General features: G+C 40.6%; 1 protein-coding gene across 4 annotated transcripts in view; it reads right to left on the bottom strand.

Moving 5' to 3' along the window:
* smg1 (SMG1 nonsense mediated mRNA decay associated PI3K related kinase) overlaps positions 1-23018 on the bottom strand; it is a 162583-nt gene that overhangs the window by 88025 nt on the left and 51540 nt on the right. For all 4 annotated transcript variants that reach the window (XM_041205850.1, XM_041205853.1, XM_041205851.1 and 1 more), the window contains 15 exons: positions 15140-15313; positions 14577-14801; positions 13872-13973; positions 11696-11965; positions 11223-11353; positions 10333-10494; positions 10072-10190; positions 9896-9983; positions 9676-9777; positions 7119-7259; positions 6758-6957; positions 5531-5727; positions 5211-5375; positions 3263-3417; positions 1289-1437 (listed from right to left, as the gene is read on the bottom strand). In XM_041205850.1, the coding sequence (XP_041061784.1) occupies positions 1289-1437; positions 3263-3417; positions 5211-5375; positions 5531-5727; positions 6758-6957; positions 7119-7259; positions 9676-9777; positions 9896-9983; positions 10072-10190; positions 10333-10494; positions 11223-11353; positions 11696-11965; positions 13872-13973; positions 14577-14801; positions 15140-15313 (2380 nt within the window). The remainder of the gene's footprint in view (positions 1-1288; positions 1438-3262; positions 3418-5210; positions 5376-5530; positions 5728-6757; positions 6958-7118; positions 7260-9675; positions 9778-9895; positions 9984-10071; positions 10191-10332; positions 10495-11222; positions 11354-11695; positions 11966-13871; positions 13974-14576; positions 14802-15139; positions 15314-23018) is intronic.

Raw genomic sequence — 23018 nt, 5'->3', positions numbered from 1 at the left:
AGATGATTGACTGAGGTGTAGACATTTTACTCACTTAAGGAACAAATAAACAATGTTATAGAAAGGCAGTAAGGTTGGTGTTCAAAGAATAAACTTAAATTGGCCAAAAAGCCTTCTACGTGCCAACCCACCTTTTGATCTTATGGAAGATCTTTTTTTAAAAAAACTGACAACTGCATTAATCACAACTTGCTTTTAAGTGCCACCTTACTTTTTCTTTCCTTCCCTGCAGTTACAAAAATAACCTGTCTTCCTTTCCCAGAACTTCAGAATGCTAGCAAAATACATAACAATAGAAGTAATAGTCACATACAATATTGCAGTGATTGAAAGGAACAGAATTGGCTAGCTTGGTGAGAGCAGTACACTCTTCCACCTGACTAATGGGAGTGCTCCAATGTTCTAGATTACAGCTTTCTTCCACATACCAAAGTTCTGGCTCAGCAGTGGACCTGTTTTTTTATTAAGTAACCTACATAAGGTTGGCCCAAGATGTAGCTCAAAAACACTGAATAAGCCTCAATGAGGAATGCTTCCTCCTGGCTAAGTGGTAACAAGGTAAAAGAAATTGCATTAAAGGTCTGTTTAGAAATGAGTGCATCAAGAATGCAAGTAGTGGCAAATCAGAAAGTTATCTGACCTTGCTAACAGATTGTCTCTTTCACATAAAAAGCTGAATTATTTTGTTCACATTGCAAAACGTAGATTCCATTGCTGAAGATAAGAGCAGACTTTCTACATAGAGAAGAAATATTGTGGAGTCTAGAATGCCACAATGGAAATGGCTGAAGTTTTGTAAAGCATGTGGATAAAAGACAGGAGGATTGACGATACCAGGATGTACTAGCTGCAGATACCTCACAGGAAGGAAGTCACACATCTTGTGGCGTAACAGAAAAATCAAAGGGACGTTGCTTTCAATTCTGTCCTCAAGTCGTCCAGGTTTATAGAAAATCAAGACATCTCTATAGGGCATTTTCATGATTTCAGGACATTCCAAAGCACTTCATAGAAAATGAAGTACTTCTGAAATGTCATCAAAAGTGGAAAAACGAATTGTGGTTTCCATAGTCAAAAATTACAAGTCATCACTGCTATCTTTATTTCATGTTACACAATAATCCCCAACTGAGGGACTGGGCAATCTGCCCAAAGCTTATGCCACAAGAATATCACAGGAGGGTGACTAAAATTGTACCAATTTTGCCATTAAATTATTCTTCTTCTAAAGAAAGGACAATACAAGTGTATTATTATTCATACATTGTGAATATCGGAGCATACTCACCATTCCCTGCATGTTTGGGGCTGGCAAGGTTACTACCACTGCTGGCATTAGACACTTTGAGAAGGGATTTGTCAAGGCCTTTGATATAGCAGTCTACTCCAGTCATGGCACACAGCTGTTCCTGGTATTCATTTGCTGCCTTTTCAAATCTGAAGACAGAATGCAGAGCCATGAATAAAACTACATTTTTAAATAGGATATTTCAAGTATAGCTTAACACAAGAAAATGAAGCGCTGAATTTTATATTTGTTGTCTTGCTAGTGATAAGTAGGAAAATGAAAAAGATAATGCCAGATCCTGTATAACCTGCCTTTGCCATATTAACCAACTCTTTAGTTCTATCAAAGGAGGCAATGAGGCCAGTTTAGTTTTATCACATCTTCATAATCAAAGAGTTATGGGTAAGTCAAAATGCAGCCCTAAAAATACAAGTTCTCAATGTCCTAGAACATTGAAGGAAAAATCTCTCTCCAATATTCTGATTCTCAAAAGCTGTAAAAATCTAAAAATTGTACAAAATGTTCCATATGTATGAAAAATATCAAAACATGTAAAAAATTTGACATGGCCACAAGGTCTTAAAACCAATCAAAAAATTCAAAGACCATGATCGCGGGTGAGTACAGTTGGAAAAAGTAAAACAATTAAGTTCATGCTCCCACAACAATCTCATTTGAGTGCTGAAACTGGGAGAATGGCCTGCCCAAAGATATAGGGATTAGACTCTGAGCTAAAAGATGCTGTTCCATGATTCTATAGGGAAAAGTGTATCTCTAATTTCTATAAGCATGCTTGAAAACTATTAATTGCCTCTTCTATTTTCAGTTTCATTTCTTTCAGTAACCCAGGGTGCATTCCATCCAAACCAAGTGATTTATCAACTTTCAGAAATGATAATCTTTTCAGTTTGTCATTTCTATCACTATCCTGCCCGTAACTTCCATCTTCTTCAGTGTAATTCTCACGTCACTTACTTCATGTAGACAGATGCAAAATATTCATACTTTAGCTATATCCTCTACCTCTAAGTGAAGATTTCCCTTTTCCCTAGCTAACTGCTTACGCTTTGTATATTTAGAAAATATTTTAGGTTCAATTTAATTTTGCCTGCTCATCTTTTCTTGTACCCTGTCTGTGCCTCATGTATTAACTTTTCCAATTCCCTCTTGTCTTTCTATAATTTTCTTAGTAATTAGTTGAAAATACTCTTGACATTTGCCAGGCACCGCTTTTTCTGTTTTATTTCCTTTGTCACCCAAGGGACATTGCTTTGGAACCTCTGCCTTTTCCCTTCAAAGGATTTTGCTTAATTTGTACATCAGCTTTTATGTCAACTCACTCTTCCCTTGCTCCCATTACTGCTGCACTGGCCTTTTCACAATCTGCCTGTGCTAGCTCTCTCCTAAAATCAATGAAATTATCTTTTTCCTAGTTGACTATTTTTACTATATTTTCTGATCCCTCTCCATCAGTACCATAAAATGAATTACATTATGGTTGCTGTCAGCTAGATGATCTTGTACTGTAATACACTTCACTTCCCTATACAATTTCCCATAACCAACTCCAACCTTGCTTCCTTCCTAAATTCCTTGATGGATGTGACATATCAATTGAAAAAGTTCTCCTGTACATAGGTCATAAGTTCCTCTCCTTCCCTACTCTTAGCATTATGCTTCTCTCAGTACCTATTAGGGAAATTAAAAGTCTCATGTTATCTATTTTTATTACGTCTTTGAAATTTATCAAATAATTTTCTCATCTGTACATAGACTGATGTACTCAATTCATTTTAAAAGCAAATTGTACATTCAATTTTCTTTTACACATGTGGAATTTTTTTGATGAACAGCTGACAAAGTATCTAGGGTGCATTTTGCAGCATCTAGCCTGCAAGCTATGATCATGCTAATAATGGATGATCTAGCTATATTTTGTAAATTCAGAACATACTTTATAAACACAATTTGTACCTTCCTTCGGCTTGCTGTGCCACAGAATTTATCCATAAAAGACTCTTTGCAAGGACTGCAGATGACCAGACAGCCATTCCTTGTATAGCTTCAGGACAATTCAGTTCACACAGTGCTTCAACAATCATCATAACTGTCACCTCAATTTCATTTCCCTAATAAATACATTCAAAATGGTTATTCTTTGAATTGTACAGGACATGCCATTAGAAGTAGAAATTAATAAATTGAGAAAATATGATGTATGCAGCGGTTTTCAAAGAGCCGAATGCACTATCAAAATCAGATAAGTTTAACATTTTTGCCAGAATCATTCAATTAAAGAAAACAAAGTGCCTCACTGTGGTGATTATATAGTCAAGTTAATTGAATCATAAGATGAAAAGTCTTGGAATGCTATAACTCCTAAATAGCCCAAGATTTGCATTTCACTTTGATATTTGGGCTAAACGATGAATTTGATGATGACTGATGCATGTAAAAATATTACTGCTGTAATTCAATATCTGGCACCTTACAAAACCTGCTTAAGATGCAAACCTTTCTCCACCCAAAGCCTGTCATTATTTTTATTTTATTTGTTCTACATACTACGAGGACTTGCACTAACGAAGAGCCAAACGCTTTTGTGCACTTTCCATCCTCCTGCTTCAAACCTTCCTCGTTACTTTTTTTTTATTTTTGCAAACATTACTTCAGTGCATTTTTAGTTCTTTCAGCATGGTGTTACTCCTGGGAGGATTTCCCTCCAGTCTCGAAGGATCAACACCCTGTTGAGTTAGTCATTTGCATTTCTCTGCACATAACTGACTGATTCTGTTTGCAGTCATAGTTTAGCATCAAAGGAGAAAAATACGTTTTTCCATGCTCCCCACCTACCCCAACCAAGCTTAAAAATCTCTCTAACCACCACTAGCCCATTATAACAAACAGCTTTGCAGATACAGGAAATCTGAGAAACAAAAAAAAAACGCTATTCTCAACAAATCTGACAGCATCTTGGCGAGAAATTAACATTTCAGACATAACTCCTCTTCAGAGTTCGGATGAAGGATTATGGCTGAAACGTAAACTTATTTTTCTCCACAGATTTATTATGGTTGCTTTGCTGACCATTAGACCATTTAATGCGTTTAATCACAATGAAATAGTGGGCGGACAAGGGTTGGGGGGGGGGGGAGCAGGGAGAGAGTTATTTCTCCCCTTTCTCAGCTTGTAGCTTCATTTGTCATGAGTAATTATGGTGCCCTCTGTATAATGTGGTTCCATGGAAAGAAGGTGACTGTAACTTTGTTATTCATAGCTCAACATACAGACCTGAACAAGGGAAGAAAAGCCAAATTTTCAAAATTGAAAACAGAATGTTTCAGTTATGCGACTAGTTTTCAATTTGTGATTTCAGCATTAAAAAGTCTTTTATGTTAATTGCCAGTTGTTGACAACTGCCTAGTGGGTGCAAGTTTTTGACTGCTTTCCATTTAATCAGTGAGCTATTGCAGTCTACGGGTATTATTAATTCAACGTGGTTATTTTTCCTAATAGTCAGTCTTTGTCTACTGCACACCTTGAAGTGAGGCGACCATTGTTGATGTGCCATGGTCAGTGGATCACTGTTGTTCATGCATATTCCAGGGTCTGTTTAATTTGTGATGTTTAGATATTTTGTTGGTCTGTTCCATAAAACCAAACATTCATTGAGCAACCAGAATTCCAATCCCACCCTTGAAGAATAAAATCTCCATAGGAATTGTTTTTGACTTCCCTCTCTGGCTGCTAGATTGAACCCATCATGATTATCCAAAGGACAGAAAAAGAATTGGTGCAGTTGCTGTGTTTAACTTTGAGTTGCCGCAAGACTACATCTTAATAAGTATATCTTACTGGTAGAATAATATACTTTATGGGTAGCTGTCTGATAATGTTAGCATACCCGAGACATTTTACATACCTGAGTTACACTGCTGTTCTTCATCTCTGTAAGTAAATCAAACCCGTGTCTGACCGTCACAGCTGGCTGCCCAGCTAACAAGCCAACCCGCATTATAGCCACTCGAATCCGTGTTAACCAGTCGTGACATGTCTGACGATTTGTGTAGAAAAATGTCCTAATAACCTACAATGTGTGATCACAAATAACTTAAATCTCAACAATGAATACTAATATTACAATATAACAGTATACACAATATTGATTGTTTTTGAAATCTGAGTGATTTAAGTAGTCCATTTAAATGCACTTGAACTTAGGCCAAGCAATTTTATATTAACCTTTGGCGGCGCCATAAGTGCATTTGCACATCCTTCATATGCATTGTACATCAACTTTTCAAGATTTTCCAAAAACTGAAGTAGAAGAATAAGTCTCAGCTGGTTGCTGGTATGTCCATCATCATTGTCAGCAGTGGTCCATTGGCTTATGTCATGATCAGGATTCAAAGTATGAGCAGCCAGACTCCTAATAATACCTGGAATTTTAAAAGTCAATGTTAGTAATACACAGACAGTATTTGAGGATGTTACATCTTACTTTTAAAAAAAAACTTAGCACTTCAACATAAGGGAGATGGAAGGGTTTGCTGGAACACACATTCCTAGAGAATGTCATCTCACAAATAGAAATAAAGATTGGAAAGGGGTAATTATTCAACGGTGGGAAGATGAGAAGGAAAAATGGAGACTCCAAGAGAATGGCCTTGGCAGCCATGCTTTCAGTATTGAAAACTTGATCCTAAGGAGGCACCCAGGGAGAGAAACTGTGGGAAACGTCATTGTAGTGTGGCAAATAGTTGCCCAGGAAGAGAGAGTTGAGTACAAGAATACTGTGGCACTGAGAGAGATTCAATAGTAAGAGTGGTTATTAGTCAACATCTGTCCCAAATGGTGTTGGCCTCCACAGTAGCAAGATAAATCAACAGCATGTTCGTATCAGAATCAACACTGTAGGTAAGTAAATGCTTTATGTGCCTCTGTTTCAAGAGTTAGATGATGGATTTAACAAAAGATAATAGTCCCACTCAGCTGAACAAGTGGGGAGGGCTTTTGACATTGGTCAAATGTCAGTCCGTGGACAGGTTGCGAAAGACAATCGAGGAAAATGCATTACAGTCACAGAGGATCGGAGGACTTTGGTCACTTGATTGGAACGATTCAAAGTGAACTATGGAAAAGATTCTTTTTCCAACCCCCAGCCAAGAAGGTTGATGGTCAGTTTGAAAAGCAGGCTGGCAGTATGCAAAGAAAACAAACCATTTGCAATATCATCTGGTATGGGAAATAGGAGGGATGTTAGGTGGTCAACAGCTTAGTGGGAAAGGGATATCAAGGAAGGAAGAGGTTGGTTTCATGGAGAAGAGTTCGAAGACAATATGGAAACGAGCGCTAAAATGAGAGGGGGGAAACAGGTAACAACACCATCAAGAAAACGGATTTCCCATATAAAATTTGCATTGCAACATACTGCAAGATATCATACTAACCACACATTGATCCAAGTACCTTCAATTGTCTGGAATGTATCTTGTGCCCTGCCCAGCGGTGTTCGTAGCTTTGAAAGCACTGTAAATTGTGCTGCTTCCCACACAGCCCACTGCCACAACACAGCCTCCGTTTTTAACAGGTTTCGAGGAATAGATGACTGATCGCATTTGTCTAATCTCTGACAGCTGTGAAACAGTCTCTCCAGCCAGTGATCTTTGCTGAAAGTACAGAAAAGTTTACACCAACTTTCCAGAGTTATTAAACCACTACATTTGAGACGATCATAAACATTTTTATGTATCCAATTACTTATACATAATAAATGTTATGAAAAGCTAGCATATACAGAGGAATTTTAAAAATAAAATTAAAACCTTACCCAACTCTATGACAGCTTCCATACAAAATGAAACTGATAAGATCAGAGAAGTCCTGAGGATGAAATGTGTTACTTGGAGCCTTACTCATATGACTACTTATGGCCAATGAGATCCCCTGTACCTCTGTGTGATTGTTGTTACTGTAAAGAAAAATTACATTAAATTTTACAACCAGTATCTTATCAAATACATAAAAAATTTCATTAAAAATTGCATGGAGTAAAGTCTACCCTTGTTTGTCAAAATTATCTGTTTCTGTATTTAATATCTTCCAGAGTTCTCTTTTCTCTATTATACATTGGGAACCTTCATTGTAACAACTTTAAAAAATGAACACTCATTCTTGATGTTAGTTTAAGTAGTATCAAATTACTTCCAATTTTATGATTGGAGATACAACTCAAATCAAAGCACCTTTATTTGTTATGAAACTACATGACAGTCTCAAGCAGATCCTCAGAGATTGAAAAACAATATTTTAGAATGCAAAATTTACAAAGGTTTTGGAATCAGGGGGCAAGTGACAGAATGGATTGCTAGCTGGCTTCAAGACAGAAAGCAAAGAGTGGAAATAAAAGGTGGTTATTCAGAGTGACAGAAGGTGGGAAGTAGTATTCCACAAGGACCAGTGCTGGGAACACTGATGTTCACAATTTACATGAATGATTTGGACTTTGTAATCAAAAAGGCAATTTCTAAATTTGCGCATGATACTAAACTGGGTAGGGTGGGGGAGTGCAGATATTTAATACTGAAGAGGGCTGCAACAAATTACAGATAGACATTAATAAACTTGCAGAATGGACAAATATTGCTGAAAAAAGACATTTTGTCGAAGCTTTTTGTTTTGCACCCATCAGGACAATCACAAGGATACCAATGTCAAGGGAAGCGACAGCCGTATACTATCTGAGAAGAGTGCGCTGACTGGTTAACAAGTGGACTCTGATTGGCAGAGACGTTGCCATGGAGAATGCACCAGTCCAGGGTGACTGACAGTTAACTGCCAAGCTACATATATTAATACACAAGGCCCTGTCCTTTGTAGATAGAAAGAACATATACACACATTGCGCCTGTTTAAACTAAAGAATATGTGATAGTCATTCGCTGGTTCATTCCTTGAGCAGAGTCAAGCTGCCTGGTTTAAATTCAGGCAATGCTTGGCAGTTAACTGTCATTCATCATTAACTGGTGCATTCTCCATGGCAATACTTTTTTCAGCAATTCTGAAAGTTCTGTACTACCAAATGACTAACAGCCAAATAATTGGCAAATGAAGTTCAACACAGATAAATGAGGGGTAGTACGTTTTTGTAGGAAGAATAGGGAAGTCACATTGCATTACTGGGATGGTGGAAGTCTAGATGGGGTAGAGGGACAGAGAGATCCTAGGATATAAATACATTAATCATTAAAAGTTGTGCCACAGGTCAGCAAGGCCATAAAAAAAAGCAAGCTAAGCACCAGGCTTTATTTCTAGAGGGACAGAATTGAAAAGTAGGAAGGTTACACTAAACCTGTACCATCTTCATTAGACCACACCAGAGTACTGCATGCTGTTCCAGTTGCCATATAATCAGAAGGGTTTAGAGGCACTGGAGAGGGTGCAGAGAAGATTTACAAGGGTGATATGAGAAGTGACTGGGCATAAATATCAGGAAAGGATTGTGGGGCTGGGCAGTTTGTGGGGGGGTGGGGGTGGTCCTCTTCTCTTGAAAAAAGATTGAGTGACCGAATAGACCTCTTTAAAATTATGAAAGGTTCTGATACATTAGATGCAGAGAGAATGCTTCCTCTTGTGGAGATAAAGCATAACTAGACACCATCAATATAAGACAGGCACCAAGAAATGAAATAAGGAATTCAAAGAAGCTTCTTCCTCCAAACAGCAGTGAGAAGGTGGAACTCGATACCACAGGATGTGGTTGAAGTGATTAGTCTAGATGCGTTTAAGGGGAAGCTAGGCCAGCATTTGGGGGAAAAGGGAATAGAGGGTTACGATGATCGAATTAGATGAGAAAGTGGAAAGAGGCTTGAGTGGAACATAAACACCGACATTGGGCTGAATCGCCTGTTTCTGTGTCGTATGTCCTACTTAGTCTAACATTTTTACTAGTTTATGAAGATCACTCAATAAGGCTGAGTTATGAGTTATTAGCTCCATTCAGCAATGCATATCCCACTTCAGCAATACTTTAAACAAACTAAAAAGTTTAGAGAAGCTTTTGCTATTTTTTTTTCTACTTGATGGTTGGATTGAACTTTATTGGATTTTATGACAGAAGTCCAGACTTTCAGCTATAATGCTTAGAAGGTACAAAAAGCCAGGCTGCATAAGCAGCAAACAATGCCAATTTACTGAGTGGCATTTTGCTGATACAATTGGAATATAAAATTTCTGGATTACCCAATTCATACACATACACACATTCATTTAGTTTAACGACTCGCATATTAACCAGCCTAACTACCTTAAGATCAGCAAATAGAATCTATTCAAATCAATAATTAAAAGAGATGTTTAAAAGATCCTTCTTTTAAGGTCATGCACACCTTAAAGCAACATCCAGAGGAATAGTCTTCAGAAGTTTCCCGAAAGCCTGCCTAACACGGACTCCACAGTGGACCAGCTGCATGCGGCACACATCAACACACCTATGTAACAAAACCAATACTAACTTTATTAAAGTTGCAAGTTTCAGGTTCGGCTCCTAAATAATATGCAGATCAAAGTGCAACGAATGGTAAGACTTTTCAAATTTCAAAATTATACCTTTGTAAGAGGTCATTTGGCAAAGAAGTAGAAACAATTTGTAGGCTGTTGCATGCTTGCAAGCAGATAGAAGCATCTTCATGAACAGCTGTTTTAAAAAAAAAAAGCAGCAGGGTAAGAGCTCCGACATCACTTAAAAAAATGAAGAATAAGTCATTCATTGACAGAAATCTTACCATTTGATAGCAGCCCTTTGCAGAACTTGTGAAATGATGGGATAGCAAACAAGGGAGCATAAGTTTCTGATTTCTTCATTAAAATGGTTACTTCTAATGCCCAGGTTAGTAATAATTTCCTAATGAGATATTCAAAATAGGTTTTCAAAGAAATTAAAGCAAGTACACAATTCTTAAATACAATGTAGAATTTATAATGAAAAAATTCAGATAAAAATTATTTGTTCAACTGGTAAAACGCAATAAGCAAAGCTGGTTTACCTTGCATCGTGGTTCAAAATATCCTTACTGAGCAATGTTCCTAAAAGATTCAGTATGATGGAAAAGTGTTTTTTTGTTGCCATTGTGACAGTACTGATAACAGCACCATCAAACAGAGAAGGCGATGATGAACTAAGACTGCTGGATATGAAATGGTCATGCCTGCAAACAAAACCGAATGAACAATTTCTACACAATTTGGAACTGTTTGCATATGTATCGTAAAAATGACAGAATTCTTTCCAAATACAGTCAAATAATGAATTAACTATTTTAGTAAGCTGCACAATATCGCTAAAATTTCAAAGAAAAATTGACATTCAACTGAATTCAGACTGTTAAACGCAACATATATTTATGAATTTAATTAAAATATAAAATACATAGATGCAAATCTTCTGGAACACTCGAGATACTTGTCCAATGTAGAAAATGCTCCTTCATGCCCATAATATGCTGCCAACTCTTGCACCTTATAATACACTGATTAAAGCTTTCCCAACCGCTTTCACTAATTCAAACTGTTGTTCACATGGAGTGATAATGCATCAGTTTGAGAGTACAATGAAGGTCAAGCTAAACCCTACCTCCCAACAGAATTTGCTGAAACTAATTCTCAAAGAACACAATAATTTACATTAAGCATTGAGGACTAGATAAATCAAGTGAACATTAGTCATTTTTTTCCCAAATAAATGAAAAAAGACTGAGTTCAAACATTGCCTTTGGTTATTGTGCCACCCAAGAACATCAATTAATTTTCAAATGGAAACTAGTTCCAGTAGTTAGAACGTCCTTTAATTTTGGTGAATGGGGGTCAGAGACTTTACAGGCCAATCCAAAGAATTTACATCCATTTGGCAAGGACAGACACCCAAAGTTCAACATACCTTGTACAGTGGGAATATAGAGTGTACAGGACTCCATACTGGATGGCAGGATAATGAACTGCAAGGTTGGCATGTACAATTGTAAGGTTATCACTGAGGAGGGCAAACACTGTGGGAGAGAGAGCCCACATCTGTAAAGAAAAGGCACAAAACATTATTGAAAACAATTCACATGCAACTTAAATGTGTAATTATCCCACAATAAACAGCAAAAAATTTGAAATTAATAAAATGTACTTTTGGAACTTCATAATTTGAATAGCGTTGCATTGAAAACAAATTGTCACAATGCTCTCATTATACGTAACCCTGGACTGGCAGTGATCTCCAGCTTAACCTCTCAAAAAGAGGGGCTTCTGAGTGGGTGTGAAGAACGTTTGGGAAAAGATTGAGTCACAGAAATAGTTTTGTTTTACCAGGAGCCAAGCAAGTATATAATTACTTCAACTTTTTCATATTAACACAATACTTACACCAATCAAGGAATTTTTTGCATTTCCAATTGTAGTAAGGGCACTTAAGTCAAATAGTATTACAAACTCCGCATTTTCCTCATTGAATGTTCTGTCCCTGAAAGCTTCATGCTGTATCTCTGAACAGACCAGAGGAAGAGTCAGACCTTGAAGGTGACTGTTAAGTGCACAGGTCATTTCCCCCAAGATAAGTTTGTAGGCAGTCTCTAACACAGGAATATTCTTCAGGCTTAGCACAGCTTGATATACAAATTGTGCTGCTGAAACAACCTGAGTAGGAAAGGGTAGACAGAGTTATATAAAATATAACTGTTATACAATAGTTTAACTTATTTTGCAACATTAGAGCCATATTGGCAAGTACCATTTAGGCAAAAAAGCTTAAATTGAGCATCTCATCAAAAATATTGAATAAAAAAATATCCAGGCAGAAGCAGTAAAAAAGGTTCTGATTGGTACAATGCTCGGAACAGAAATTTATTCCACTAGGATCCAATCCATGCTGCAGCAATGTAGTTTGCAGCAACACAAAGCTGGCAAGCTGCTGAGTCAATGAGGGTGAATTTCTTCAGTTTCTCACCAGGCAGCCACGGTTTAATTGGAACTCCCAGTTACACATGTAAACAGGGAGTCTGCCAAATAACAGCAGCACAGCGAGAGAAATGAGAAAATTAACTCCTTTTTTGACAGTCAACATAATTTTGTAATTTTGAGAGCTTTTTCTTTAGCAGATTAGAAGTGCATTACAGCATCATAAACCACTCTGAGAAAGATCTAAACAGTATTCAGAACAAATAAGGACTCTGCTTTCTGTTCAAATGCAGGTCATAAGGAATCAATGATACCAATACAGATTATGCTCATCTACTCCTATATTACAATTGAGGTTTTCCAGTTCAGAAACATTTTAAAACAAATTTAAATTTGTAATCACCACAAAACACTTTATTTAATGATATAACAGCTCATCCTTTCATGATTATAATATAACTTCAAAGCAGTCAGTTACCTAAGCATTGAAAGAACAGCACAATACTTTGTAGTTTGAAAGGATATTTAAATAATTCATACATTAACCAAAATAAATAGGTGCATTAGCATTTAAGTTCTTTTAAAAAATATTCTTCCACGGGAAAAACAGAAATACCTGGAAAAGCTCAGCAGGTCTGACAGCATCGACGGAGAAGAGCACAGTTGAGGTTTTGAGTCCTCATGACCCTTCAACAGAAGTTAAACAGTTCTGTTGAAGGGTCATGAGGACTTGAAACGTCAACTTTGTTCTTCTCCGCCGATGCTGCCAGACCTGCTGAGTTTTTCCAGGTATTTCTGGTTTTGTTTTGGATTTCCAGCATCTGTAGTTTTTTGTTTATATTCTTCCATGGGATGTGGACATCGCTTGCAAGGCCAGCATTTATTACCCATCCCCAATTGCCCTTGAGAAGCTGGCAGTGAGCTGCCTTCTTGAACCGCTGCAGGCAATGTGGTGTAGATACACCCACAGTGCTGTTAGGGAGGGAGGGGAAGGTTAGGAATTGAAATTTTCTATACCAATCACTCGGTTATTTTGCTGTACAAGATTACCAGATCACGGTATAAACCACTTAAAAGCAGTTGGTAAAATATTCGCAAATGACACATTTATCTTATCTCTACCATGCTCAATACTGATCTTTATTTTAACTCAAATACATCAGTTTACTACCTACAGAAATTCTGGATACTACTAAGCATCTTCTCTCTATAATGACATTAACGAATTATGGCCCCAACTTCACGGTTTCATTGTAAAGGCCAACGGTAAAAACAGATGCTTTGCCTCATGTACAACATCCCATTCTACTTGAACAGAACCAAATTTTCATTCCTACATATCGCATCCTTTGATGATCCTCAAAGAGAGTGAAAAAAAATTCTCAGCATATAGCGATCCTTTAAAAGATTTTCCTATACTCTTGGATATATTCCAATTTAAAATTAATTTAGAAACTTCCAGTAAAAGCCATCTTCAAAATTACCTGCAAAGGAGGAAACTATACAAGTATAAATAGCAGATACTGAATAATTAATTTTATTTTCACATGTTCATAGAATTTCAACATACTATATGAAATGCTCATTTCTACCAGAATAGGATCTTGCGATCTTACATTCAACTCACATCTGTCCGTGGTCTTACCTCTTTTTCCCTGTGAAAACGGAGCTGAAGTAACTTAGAATGTGGTGAAAACAATTTTTCAACAAATGATGCTGGCAATTTTGTATTTATTTGTTCCACAATCTGGAAAACAAAACTTTTTTTTAAAAATTATGACAGTACATAGGATAATGAAATTAAATGGTAGGAATTTAATGCCATTATAGGTGTCATCCTTGGCTCAATGGCAGCACTCTTGCCTGAGTGTGGGTTCAGGACCTACTCCACAAACTTGAGCACAAATTCTGGGCTGACACTTCTAGGTTACGTGAACCAAGTTTGACATCTTGGTGCCATCTCTCAGATGAGATGTTAAACTGAAGGCCCCTCTGCCCTCTCAGGTGGATGTGAAAGATCCCATAGATAGTTTCATTTGAAAAGCAAGGCCAAAAGTTACCTCTTAACCAAAATCATTAAAATCAGATTATTTGGCTTATTCTCTTCACTTTTTGTGGGTCACAGTTGTGCTTGAGCTTTCCTACAATAGTGGCGACACTTCAAAAGTACTTCATTAACTGTGCACTACTTGGGATGTCCTGAATTCATGAAAAGTGCTTATATAAATGCAAATTCCTTTTCTTGTTATAGAATCCAAAGGCACTGATCCAAGAGGAATTTTTTTGGAACAATAAATAATCACATAATTGGTACAAAAATTTAAATCCTCAAAAATGTAAGCAGACTCACCAGAGTCAACAGGTTTAAGACAGAGATGATATACTCAGCACCAAACATCTGACAACTGTCCAGTTGATCCAACCCATAAGTAATGGTAATTTCACAATGCTTGGCTATATCAGAGTCCATACTACCCAGTAGAACACACACACATTCATTTGCGGCTGTCAATACTGCCTCAGAAAAGAAAACTTGTTTGGCTGTGGTTACACAATTCACAACCCTCAGGAGGACCTAGGTTAAAAGAGAAACACAGTTTAAGCAAGATGCTCAAAAGTCCATGCATACCACATCAACAACATTACCCTCATCAACCCTCTCTGTCATCTCTTCAAAACACTCCAGCAAGTTAGTTAAAAATGATTTTCCCTTTAGAAATCCATGCTGGCTCTTCCTAATCAATTAACATTTTTCCATGTAACTACTAATTCTATCCCAAATAATTGTCTCTAGAAGCTTCCCCATCACTGAAGTTAAACTGACTGTCTGTAATTGCTGGGCTTATCCTTACAACCTTACTAAGGGGAAAACTAAACATTTTGGTACAAAAATGTTTAAATGCATTTTCTTACATCTGTCACATAAGCCTCAGTGATTGGAGGTCCTCTAATTGGGCTGAAACGTTCTCCAATGCTTCTCACCACAGTGCTGAAAACTCTTAGCAGTGCTGCTAACTTTGGTAATGAGACTGAAGGAGGTGGAATGTCCTCATCAACTGACTCTCCAGATGCCACATGACTAAGATCCTGTAAATGCAAATAATCAGTCAATTCATTAATCAATTGGGAGCTGTAAAGAAAATAATCTACGGTCCCTCTTATCATTCAATGGACACAGCACACTAGCCGGGAATTTGCAGCAACTGAGTTATTGCCCTAAGGCCAGAGTTCAGCCCACTCCGATCCAAAGCCAAAGTTTTCTGGGAAATTCATCACATGCCAGAGTGACGATAGTGACAATCCAACTAACTTTGAACTGTCTCAGCTACTTTGTCAGTTTCATTTGGCATCATCACAACACTCAGTGACAGACACATCACTAATTAGAATTTGAATTGGTCTGAACAACTGGATATAGTTGCTTGAAATGTCCCAAAAGTCAGCACACTTAACATTTTGAGCACCAATTTTGAAACAACTATAAAGAAAACCATTTAGCACATTCTGGCAGATACTGTTGCTGATCAGTGCAGGATGGTGCAAGTGGTTGGATTCATTATTGTCCCAATGTTATGGCACAACCGATGGTAAATGCTGAATTGCTCAAACCCCAGACAGAAACTTGGAACAACTGCCACAACTATTTTTGCAATTTGTATGTTTTGAAATTCAGGTTTTGAATTCAGTGGGAATAAGGCCACTGAGCCTTATAGGTTTTCACAAAACTAGATTAAACATTTATTAATAAGAGAAATGATTTTAAGCACTTATGTCTACAAATTACTACAATAACTTCTAAATCCCCAAATGAATCTGACTCCAAGATACACCTGCAAAAAGGCAAAAGCAGGACACACAGATTTTAAAAGGCCCAGGCAAAGAAACATAATACCCTGAACAATCCAATTCAAAGCGAGTTTTCTTAACTTCAGTTCGCTGTAGACAGCAGCTCGAGGCGTAAATGCTGAAAGCTTTCCCCACACGTTAGATCTTAAAATGTCTGCCTTTGCACATAGCATTCTCTCCTTTATATACATATTTTCCCCATTGAATGCAAATTCCCATTGTTTCACTATGTCTTTGGACTTTACCCCAGAGAGTTGTGGAAGCTAGATCACTGAAAGATTTAAAAAGAGGTAGACAGATTTTTGAAATAGAGGAATTGAGGGTTATGAGGAGCTCGCAAAAAAAAAAGAGTTGAGGTCTGGGGCAGATCAGCCATGATCTTATTAAATGGCAGGGCTGAATGGCCTACTCTTGCTTCTATTCCTTATGTTCTTAACCTCAATGATTATAAAAATTTCAGTACCAATTTTACTGGTAATGAGAAAAATAAACACACTGGGCAGAATTTTCTGAGCCCGCTGGTGGTGGGTGTGATAGGTGGCATGCACGAAAAATATGGCAGGACCCACTTCACGACAGCGTAATGGTAGGTCACAATCTTCCGCTCAACCCGCCATCGGCAGGCCACGTTTCCTGTCAGCGGTCAGCTAATTGTAATACATGAGCATATAATTAAAAGGCTATCCCGCCAGGCTCTTGGAGCTCCGCAGTATCGTCCATCCACATCGGCAGGAAAGCACGTTGACGTGTTTCACAACAACACGCAGGCAACATGCACTTGGCGGCATTCACTTTGGGGGAACTGAGGTGAGTGGGCAGCAGCGTTCTCCACAGCTCACCTGTTGTTTAGAAGGCCTCGGGGTGCCAAGGGAAACTGATGCCTGGCCCCGCAGGAGACTGCTGAGGGGGTGGAGGTTGTTTGGGGGCATGTGCTGGGCGGCCTCGGAGGCGACAGCTGAGTTGGAGGTGAGGGGGAGGGTCTGCTCTGACGCTGCATCTGGTGCACAGGCAATCAAGGTGGGGGGCAGAATAATCGAGGGAAATGGCCACGCGCTAGGGACACCTGTATAAACTGACCATGCCTTAGCAAAGACAGGTCAGGCACAGCCACAGTGATATGATTGGGGGTCAGGCTCCTCGCCTGCCTGCCCATGCAAGCATTGCGGAGGCACCAAAGGGCCAACAAGTGCTCCATATCTTGCCGCATCCCCGGCACAGACTTCGAGTCCGCCACCACTTTATTGGACCGCGGAGCAGTTGGACTGCACACGTTGGACAATCTCCTCGCCAACACTGGCCATGTAGCAGTCACTGCTCGAGGTGCTCACAGCCCCTTCCAATCTTAGCATACTGGTTTGGGCCAGTGTCCCCCGTGTTGCAGGCTGACAGCACAGCCATGCAGCGCACTCATCTCTGACCATCTGTGAGATGACCAGCTCTCTTCAGGAAGCATTAAGGGCCAGTCATACAGGGCCAGGGAAGGTGTTAAGTACAGACATGATAGCCACATCTCTCTCTCTTTCATGCTGCAGGAGGACCACGTCAGGATCATGGATCCTGGTGATCTAGCCGTATACCTGATGGCCCACAGAGACCATTGAAGACGGAGGAGAGAGCGACCGTGGCTGCTGGCTATGCAAAGGCAGGAGCAGCAACCTCCCTGAAGGGGCAGTAGGGGCTCCCACACACACTGCCCAGGAGCGACAGTGAGCCATGGCTGGTCGGTGCCTAGCGACACCCACGGCCTATAGATGCCGATTGCCATTCCGGCAGATGACTGAGAACCAGTGTCGCTGATGACTGCGCATATCTAGGGAGCTGGTGGCTCACATATGCCACTTACTGCAGGACTTGGTGCCAAGGGGACATGGAGGGCATCAATTGCCAGTGGCTGTGAAAGTGACCGTGCCGCTCAATTTCTATGCCAGTGGCTCCTGTCGGAGCTCCACAGGTGACCTCTGTGGGATTTCACAATCCGCCACCCATAAGTGCATCCATGATACCAGCTTCTCCATGGCAACAGCTTTGTGCATTTCACCCGGGACCGGGACACAAGGGCCATTGGATTGGCCCTGATCTCAGGATTCCCACAGGTGCAGGGTGCGATTGACTGCACTCACATGGCGCTCAGGTCTCCATCACTACACTCGGTGGACTTCATCAACCACTCAACCACAAGGGCTTCCACTCGCTGAATGTGCAGCTGGTATGCGGCCACCAGAAACACATCCTGCAGGTATGCGCACGGTTTCCAGGGAGTGTGCACAACGCCTACATCCCAAGTCGCTCGCAGATCTCTGTAGTCTTCCAGGGTCCACAGAAGGGGTAGGGTTGGCTCCTTAGGGACAAGGGCTACCCCCAGAGGCCATGGCTGATGACACCCTTGCAGCGGCCTCAGACTGCAGCAGAGCGACGCTATAATGAGGTTCATGCTGCAGCTCGCAACTTGGTGGAGCAGACCATCGGGATGCTGAAGATGCGGTTCTGGTGCCTGGGCCAATCTGGTGGAGCCCTGCAAAACAGTCTGCACAGGATGTCACGCATCGTCGTTGTCTGCTGCACCCTTTACAACCTGGCGCTGCAACGGGGTGAGGAGTTGGCTGAGGAGATGGAGGAGCTGCATGTCTCCTCCAAAGAGGACAACACCGGTGGGAATGAGGGTGAGGGGGACCTCGGTAGTGATGATGATGGGGATGAGGCTCTCGCATTGGCTAGACGAGGCAGACACACTCGAGAGGCCCTCGCAGCTACCATATTTGTGAAGGATGACGACGGCGACATGCAGTGAGCTGTCCCTGTAGACCCTCGCATCGCAGTTGTGAACGTTTGACTCCCGTCTGGCCAAGGGCAGCTCTTGCGCTCCATGATCAGGGCCATCTCAGAGATGCAGCGGTGAAACTTTATATCCATCTGATGCCTTGTCCACCTTCAGCACCTCAGCCTTTCAGGAGCTGGTGCACAGCATCGCTGTGTGATGGGGGCCAGCGCCACCTTAAAAGATGCTGAGAGAACACAGTATGAGAGAGCTCTGTGGCACCTGCTCACTACATTCTGGCAGCAAGGACCAGCACTGCCAAGGTGCAGGCATCAGTAATGTTTCCAGGGAGTGTGAGGAGGGACCATCACTGTGGTCTGAAGGCTGCACAGAGCACAGGGAAGAGGCCCTGGACCGAGACACCTGCCTTTTGTCTTGTGCAGAATGGTTTCACATCTGAGTGACAAGAACACTGCTCATCAGAAGATGTTCGGGCTCCTCCATTGTGCCTTGCAATCTGAGGAGTGCAGCGACCATCCCGTCCTATGTTCCCGAGCTTGCCTTTGCAGCTTCAGCAACATGAGAGTCCAGAGGCTCGTGACTTGGACTCCATAACGTCCTGGCCTCCAGCAGTCCTCCGAGTGTTGGGGACCTGGGAAGTCCCGGCCTCTGCCTGCTGTGGATCAGAAAGTGCGACGTGTTCACCAGATTGTGGTCCCACGGCTACTGTAAAGCTAGGTCCCACCGAGGTGTGTGTCTCTGCGCTGGTGGAGGGTGTGGGTGAGCGCTGTGACAGGACTTCAGGGAGGGTGCCTTCAGATTCCTCTTCGGAGGTTTCTTCGGGGCTTGCTTAGAGGCTCTGGGTTGTGGAGTCCATCTGCTGCTTCCCAGATGTGCCTGCGAAAGCAAGGGGAGATAATTAGTACATAGCAGTGGCCTGTGAAAGAGGACACATCACTCAAGGTGATAGTTATCTGATGGATGTTACACTGCTGGATTCTCGCTTGGAAGAGCAGCGCCGTCTTCACCATCAGCACACGACCAGTCCTGGTCATTGCTGGCCGGCTGCATATGGCTGTGTTTTCAAATTCTGCCAGAACTGAGAGTTCCGGCATCCCTCCACCTGTCTATGACCTTTCCCTCCTGTTGTGAGCCAGTTTGTCCTGCATGGATAGAGATGGAGAATGTGTAACAGGACGCCTGCAGGTCAGAGTATGCCTGGCCTGTGTGGGTGGTGAGTGGTCCCATGAATGGGATGAGGACAATGATGGTGTGCATGGAAGAGTGTGAAAAAGTGTGATGTCCCTTGCACTGGCAAGGAGGGTGGGCCTTGCGAGTGTGTGATGGGTTTGTGAGTGAGAGAGTAGGCAGTGATGAAAAGAATGACTTACCCAGGCGGAACAGAGGAGTTCATTCATCCTTTTGCGGCACCAGGTGGATGTCCTCTCATGAAGGGTGTTGGCGCTGACCACCGCTGCCACCACCTCCCAAGCCGGGTTGGTGACATTGATACCCACCCTGCGGCCAGCACAGGGTAAAGAACATCCCCCGGCAGGGCTCCATGGCGTCCAGCAGTCGCTCGAGGGGCTCGTCGTTGGGGGGGGGGGGGGGGGGTGTCGCGGGGATTTGCAGTCTTTTTTCCTTTGCTGGCCACGTCTCCCAGCCAGCGGTGGTGAGCTGGTGGCGATGAGTGCTTTGCTGGCATCTGCCTTTTAAAGATGGCGGCTAGCGTGATGCAACAGCGGGGTGATGGTGAGCAGGTGAATGAGAGCCCGCCTGCCATGGAAACAGCGTGTTTCGTGGGAGTGAATATATAATGAGGCGGGCTCAGGGAGACATGATGTGAAAACCTGCCATTTTCATTAGCGGGTAGGACTCCATTTTACCCACCCGCTACCGTACTTAGTGCAATTCTGGGAAAATTCAGCCCACCGTTTCTGAACTTCACCTGGCTAGGTGACACATTTTACCCCTCCTTTGAAAACAATCTAGTCTGCTTTATTTCAAAATGCAAATGTTCTTTTACACCTTACATTCTAAGCTTCCCCCATGTTTACCTACTTAACATTTCAAACCTAACTCATCTTCTAACACATCAAAGCCTTCAGACAAGCTGCCTTTAACCCAATTAACACACAAAACACCATAATTTTACAATAAATTCCAATAACATTATTATATCTTCCTGACATCCTCCCGCTCATTAAAAAATTAACCATCATAATTTAAAAATATGGCATTATTTTTATTAACCCATCTTCTACTATCTCCTATACTTCTCTATAAACTTACAGTTATAATACCAGATTCATGCATTAACATAATAGATCCAAATTCCTCGTATCAACAGAAATCATTTCAGCTCAGGGAAATCCATGATAGCCTTGACTTTCACATCTCTCGGAGCCACCTTACTATGTCCAACAGTGTGGCCTAGATACTTAACTTGCGCTTTTGCAAATTCACTTTTAACTAAGTTCACCACCAAATTAGCTTCTTCCAATCGAGTAAATAATTCTTCCAGATGTTGTAAATGCTCATCCCACATCTGACTGAAAACTATCAAGTCGTCAATGTAAACAGCACAATTGCAATTACTTTGTCAGTCTTTGAAAAGTTGCAGGTGCATTTTTCATACCAAACGGTATAACTTTAAACTGATATAGTCCATCTGGCATCACAAAAGCCGATATCTCCTTTGCTGTCTCCTATAACGGTACTTGCCAATATCCTTTTAGCAAGTCAGTCTTTGTGATAAATGTTGATTGTTCCACTTTTTCAATACAATCTTCCAACTGTGGTATAGGATATGAATCCGCTTTTGTCACCACATTCACCTTTCAATAGTCCACACAGTCTGTATGTTCCATCTGGTTTCAGTACCAGCACAATTAGCAAACTCCAGTTACTGCAACTAGACTCAATGATATAATTTTGAAGCATGAATTCAATTTCTTTCTGTACTTGATAACTTTGCCAGACTTAATCTATAAGAATGTTGCCTCCGCGAAGATGAAACTTCTACAGACACATCATGTATAGCTAAATTTGTCCTCTTCAACTTATTTCCACAAATATCTTTGTGAGACTGCAATAGCTTCTCCAAATTGCTGACAATTGTCTGGAAGGTAACTCAATATTACGTTTAAATTTTCAACTACCCCCTCATTATCCAATTTAATTAGAAAAAAATCAATTTCAGAATCCTTCATTTCTATCTTTCTCATTGTTTACCGCTTCCTTTTGGTCCTCTTCCCTGACAAAATGCTTTTTAAGCATAGTTACATGACACACCCTCTGATTCTATCTGGATTATTTATTAAATAATTCACTTCACTCAGCTTCCTTTCAATCACGTCAGGCCCACTAAACCTTGCCTTTAATGAGTCACCCAGTACTGGTAACAGAACTTAATACTTTCACCCCTGCAATAAAACTACAAACTGTAGCTTTCCAGTCTGCTTTCATTTTCGTCACTTGCTGTGATATTTTTAAGTGTCCCTTACCTAACTCACATGCTCTGTCTAATCTCCCTGAAGTTTGATACATAATCCAGGAGTAGTTTCTGAATTTTGACCCACCAATTTCTCATGTATCAATTTCAGTGGTCCCCATACCTCATGATCATAAACTAATTTGAAAGGACTAAAACCAGTCGATGCAATAGGAGCTTCCCTAATAGTAAACAATGATAATGGGATTCCATATTCCAATCCTGTGGATAATCCTGACCGTATACTCTCTTAAAAACTATGATGAGTTTGATGCCACCTTTCCAAAGTCCCTCGTGATTCAGGGTGATAAGCTGTTGACTTCAATTGTTTTATTCCCAAAACAGCTGTGACATGAAATTTGAACCCCGATTTGATTGTATTTCTTTAAGTAAACCATATCTTGGAATTGGAATTAAAAGTGCCTGCTTATGGTTTCCTTATCACCCGACGTGTGACACCTTCTACAGAATTTGCCTACATCCCCATGCAATCCAGACCGAAAAAAAAGTTTCTGTATCTTCGCCTGTGTCTAATTCCTGAATGTTGCCCCACTCGAATTCCTCAATCTCATTTCTACATCCAAATGTTAGTACAATCTGATGCACCTTCCTCCTGCTTTCATTTGAAGTATGATAAGACCTCCATTTTCTCATTAAAACATTATCCTTAAGGTAATAATATTTTGGAATATGTTTTG

Source organism: Carcharodon carcharias, chromosome 15, assembly GCF_017639515.1.
Source record: "Carcharodon carcharias isolate sCarCar2 chromosome 15, sCarCar2.pri, whole genome shotgun sequence".
NCBI lineage: Eukaryota > Metazoa > Chordata > Chondrichthyes > Lamniformes > Lamnidae > Carcharodon > Carcharodon carcharias.
The sequence above is the reverse complement of the archived record's forward strand: the minus strand, read 5'-3'. Positions and strand labels throughout refer to the sequence as shown.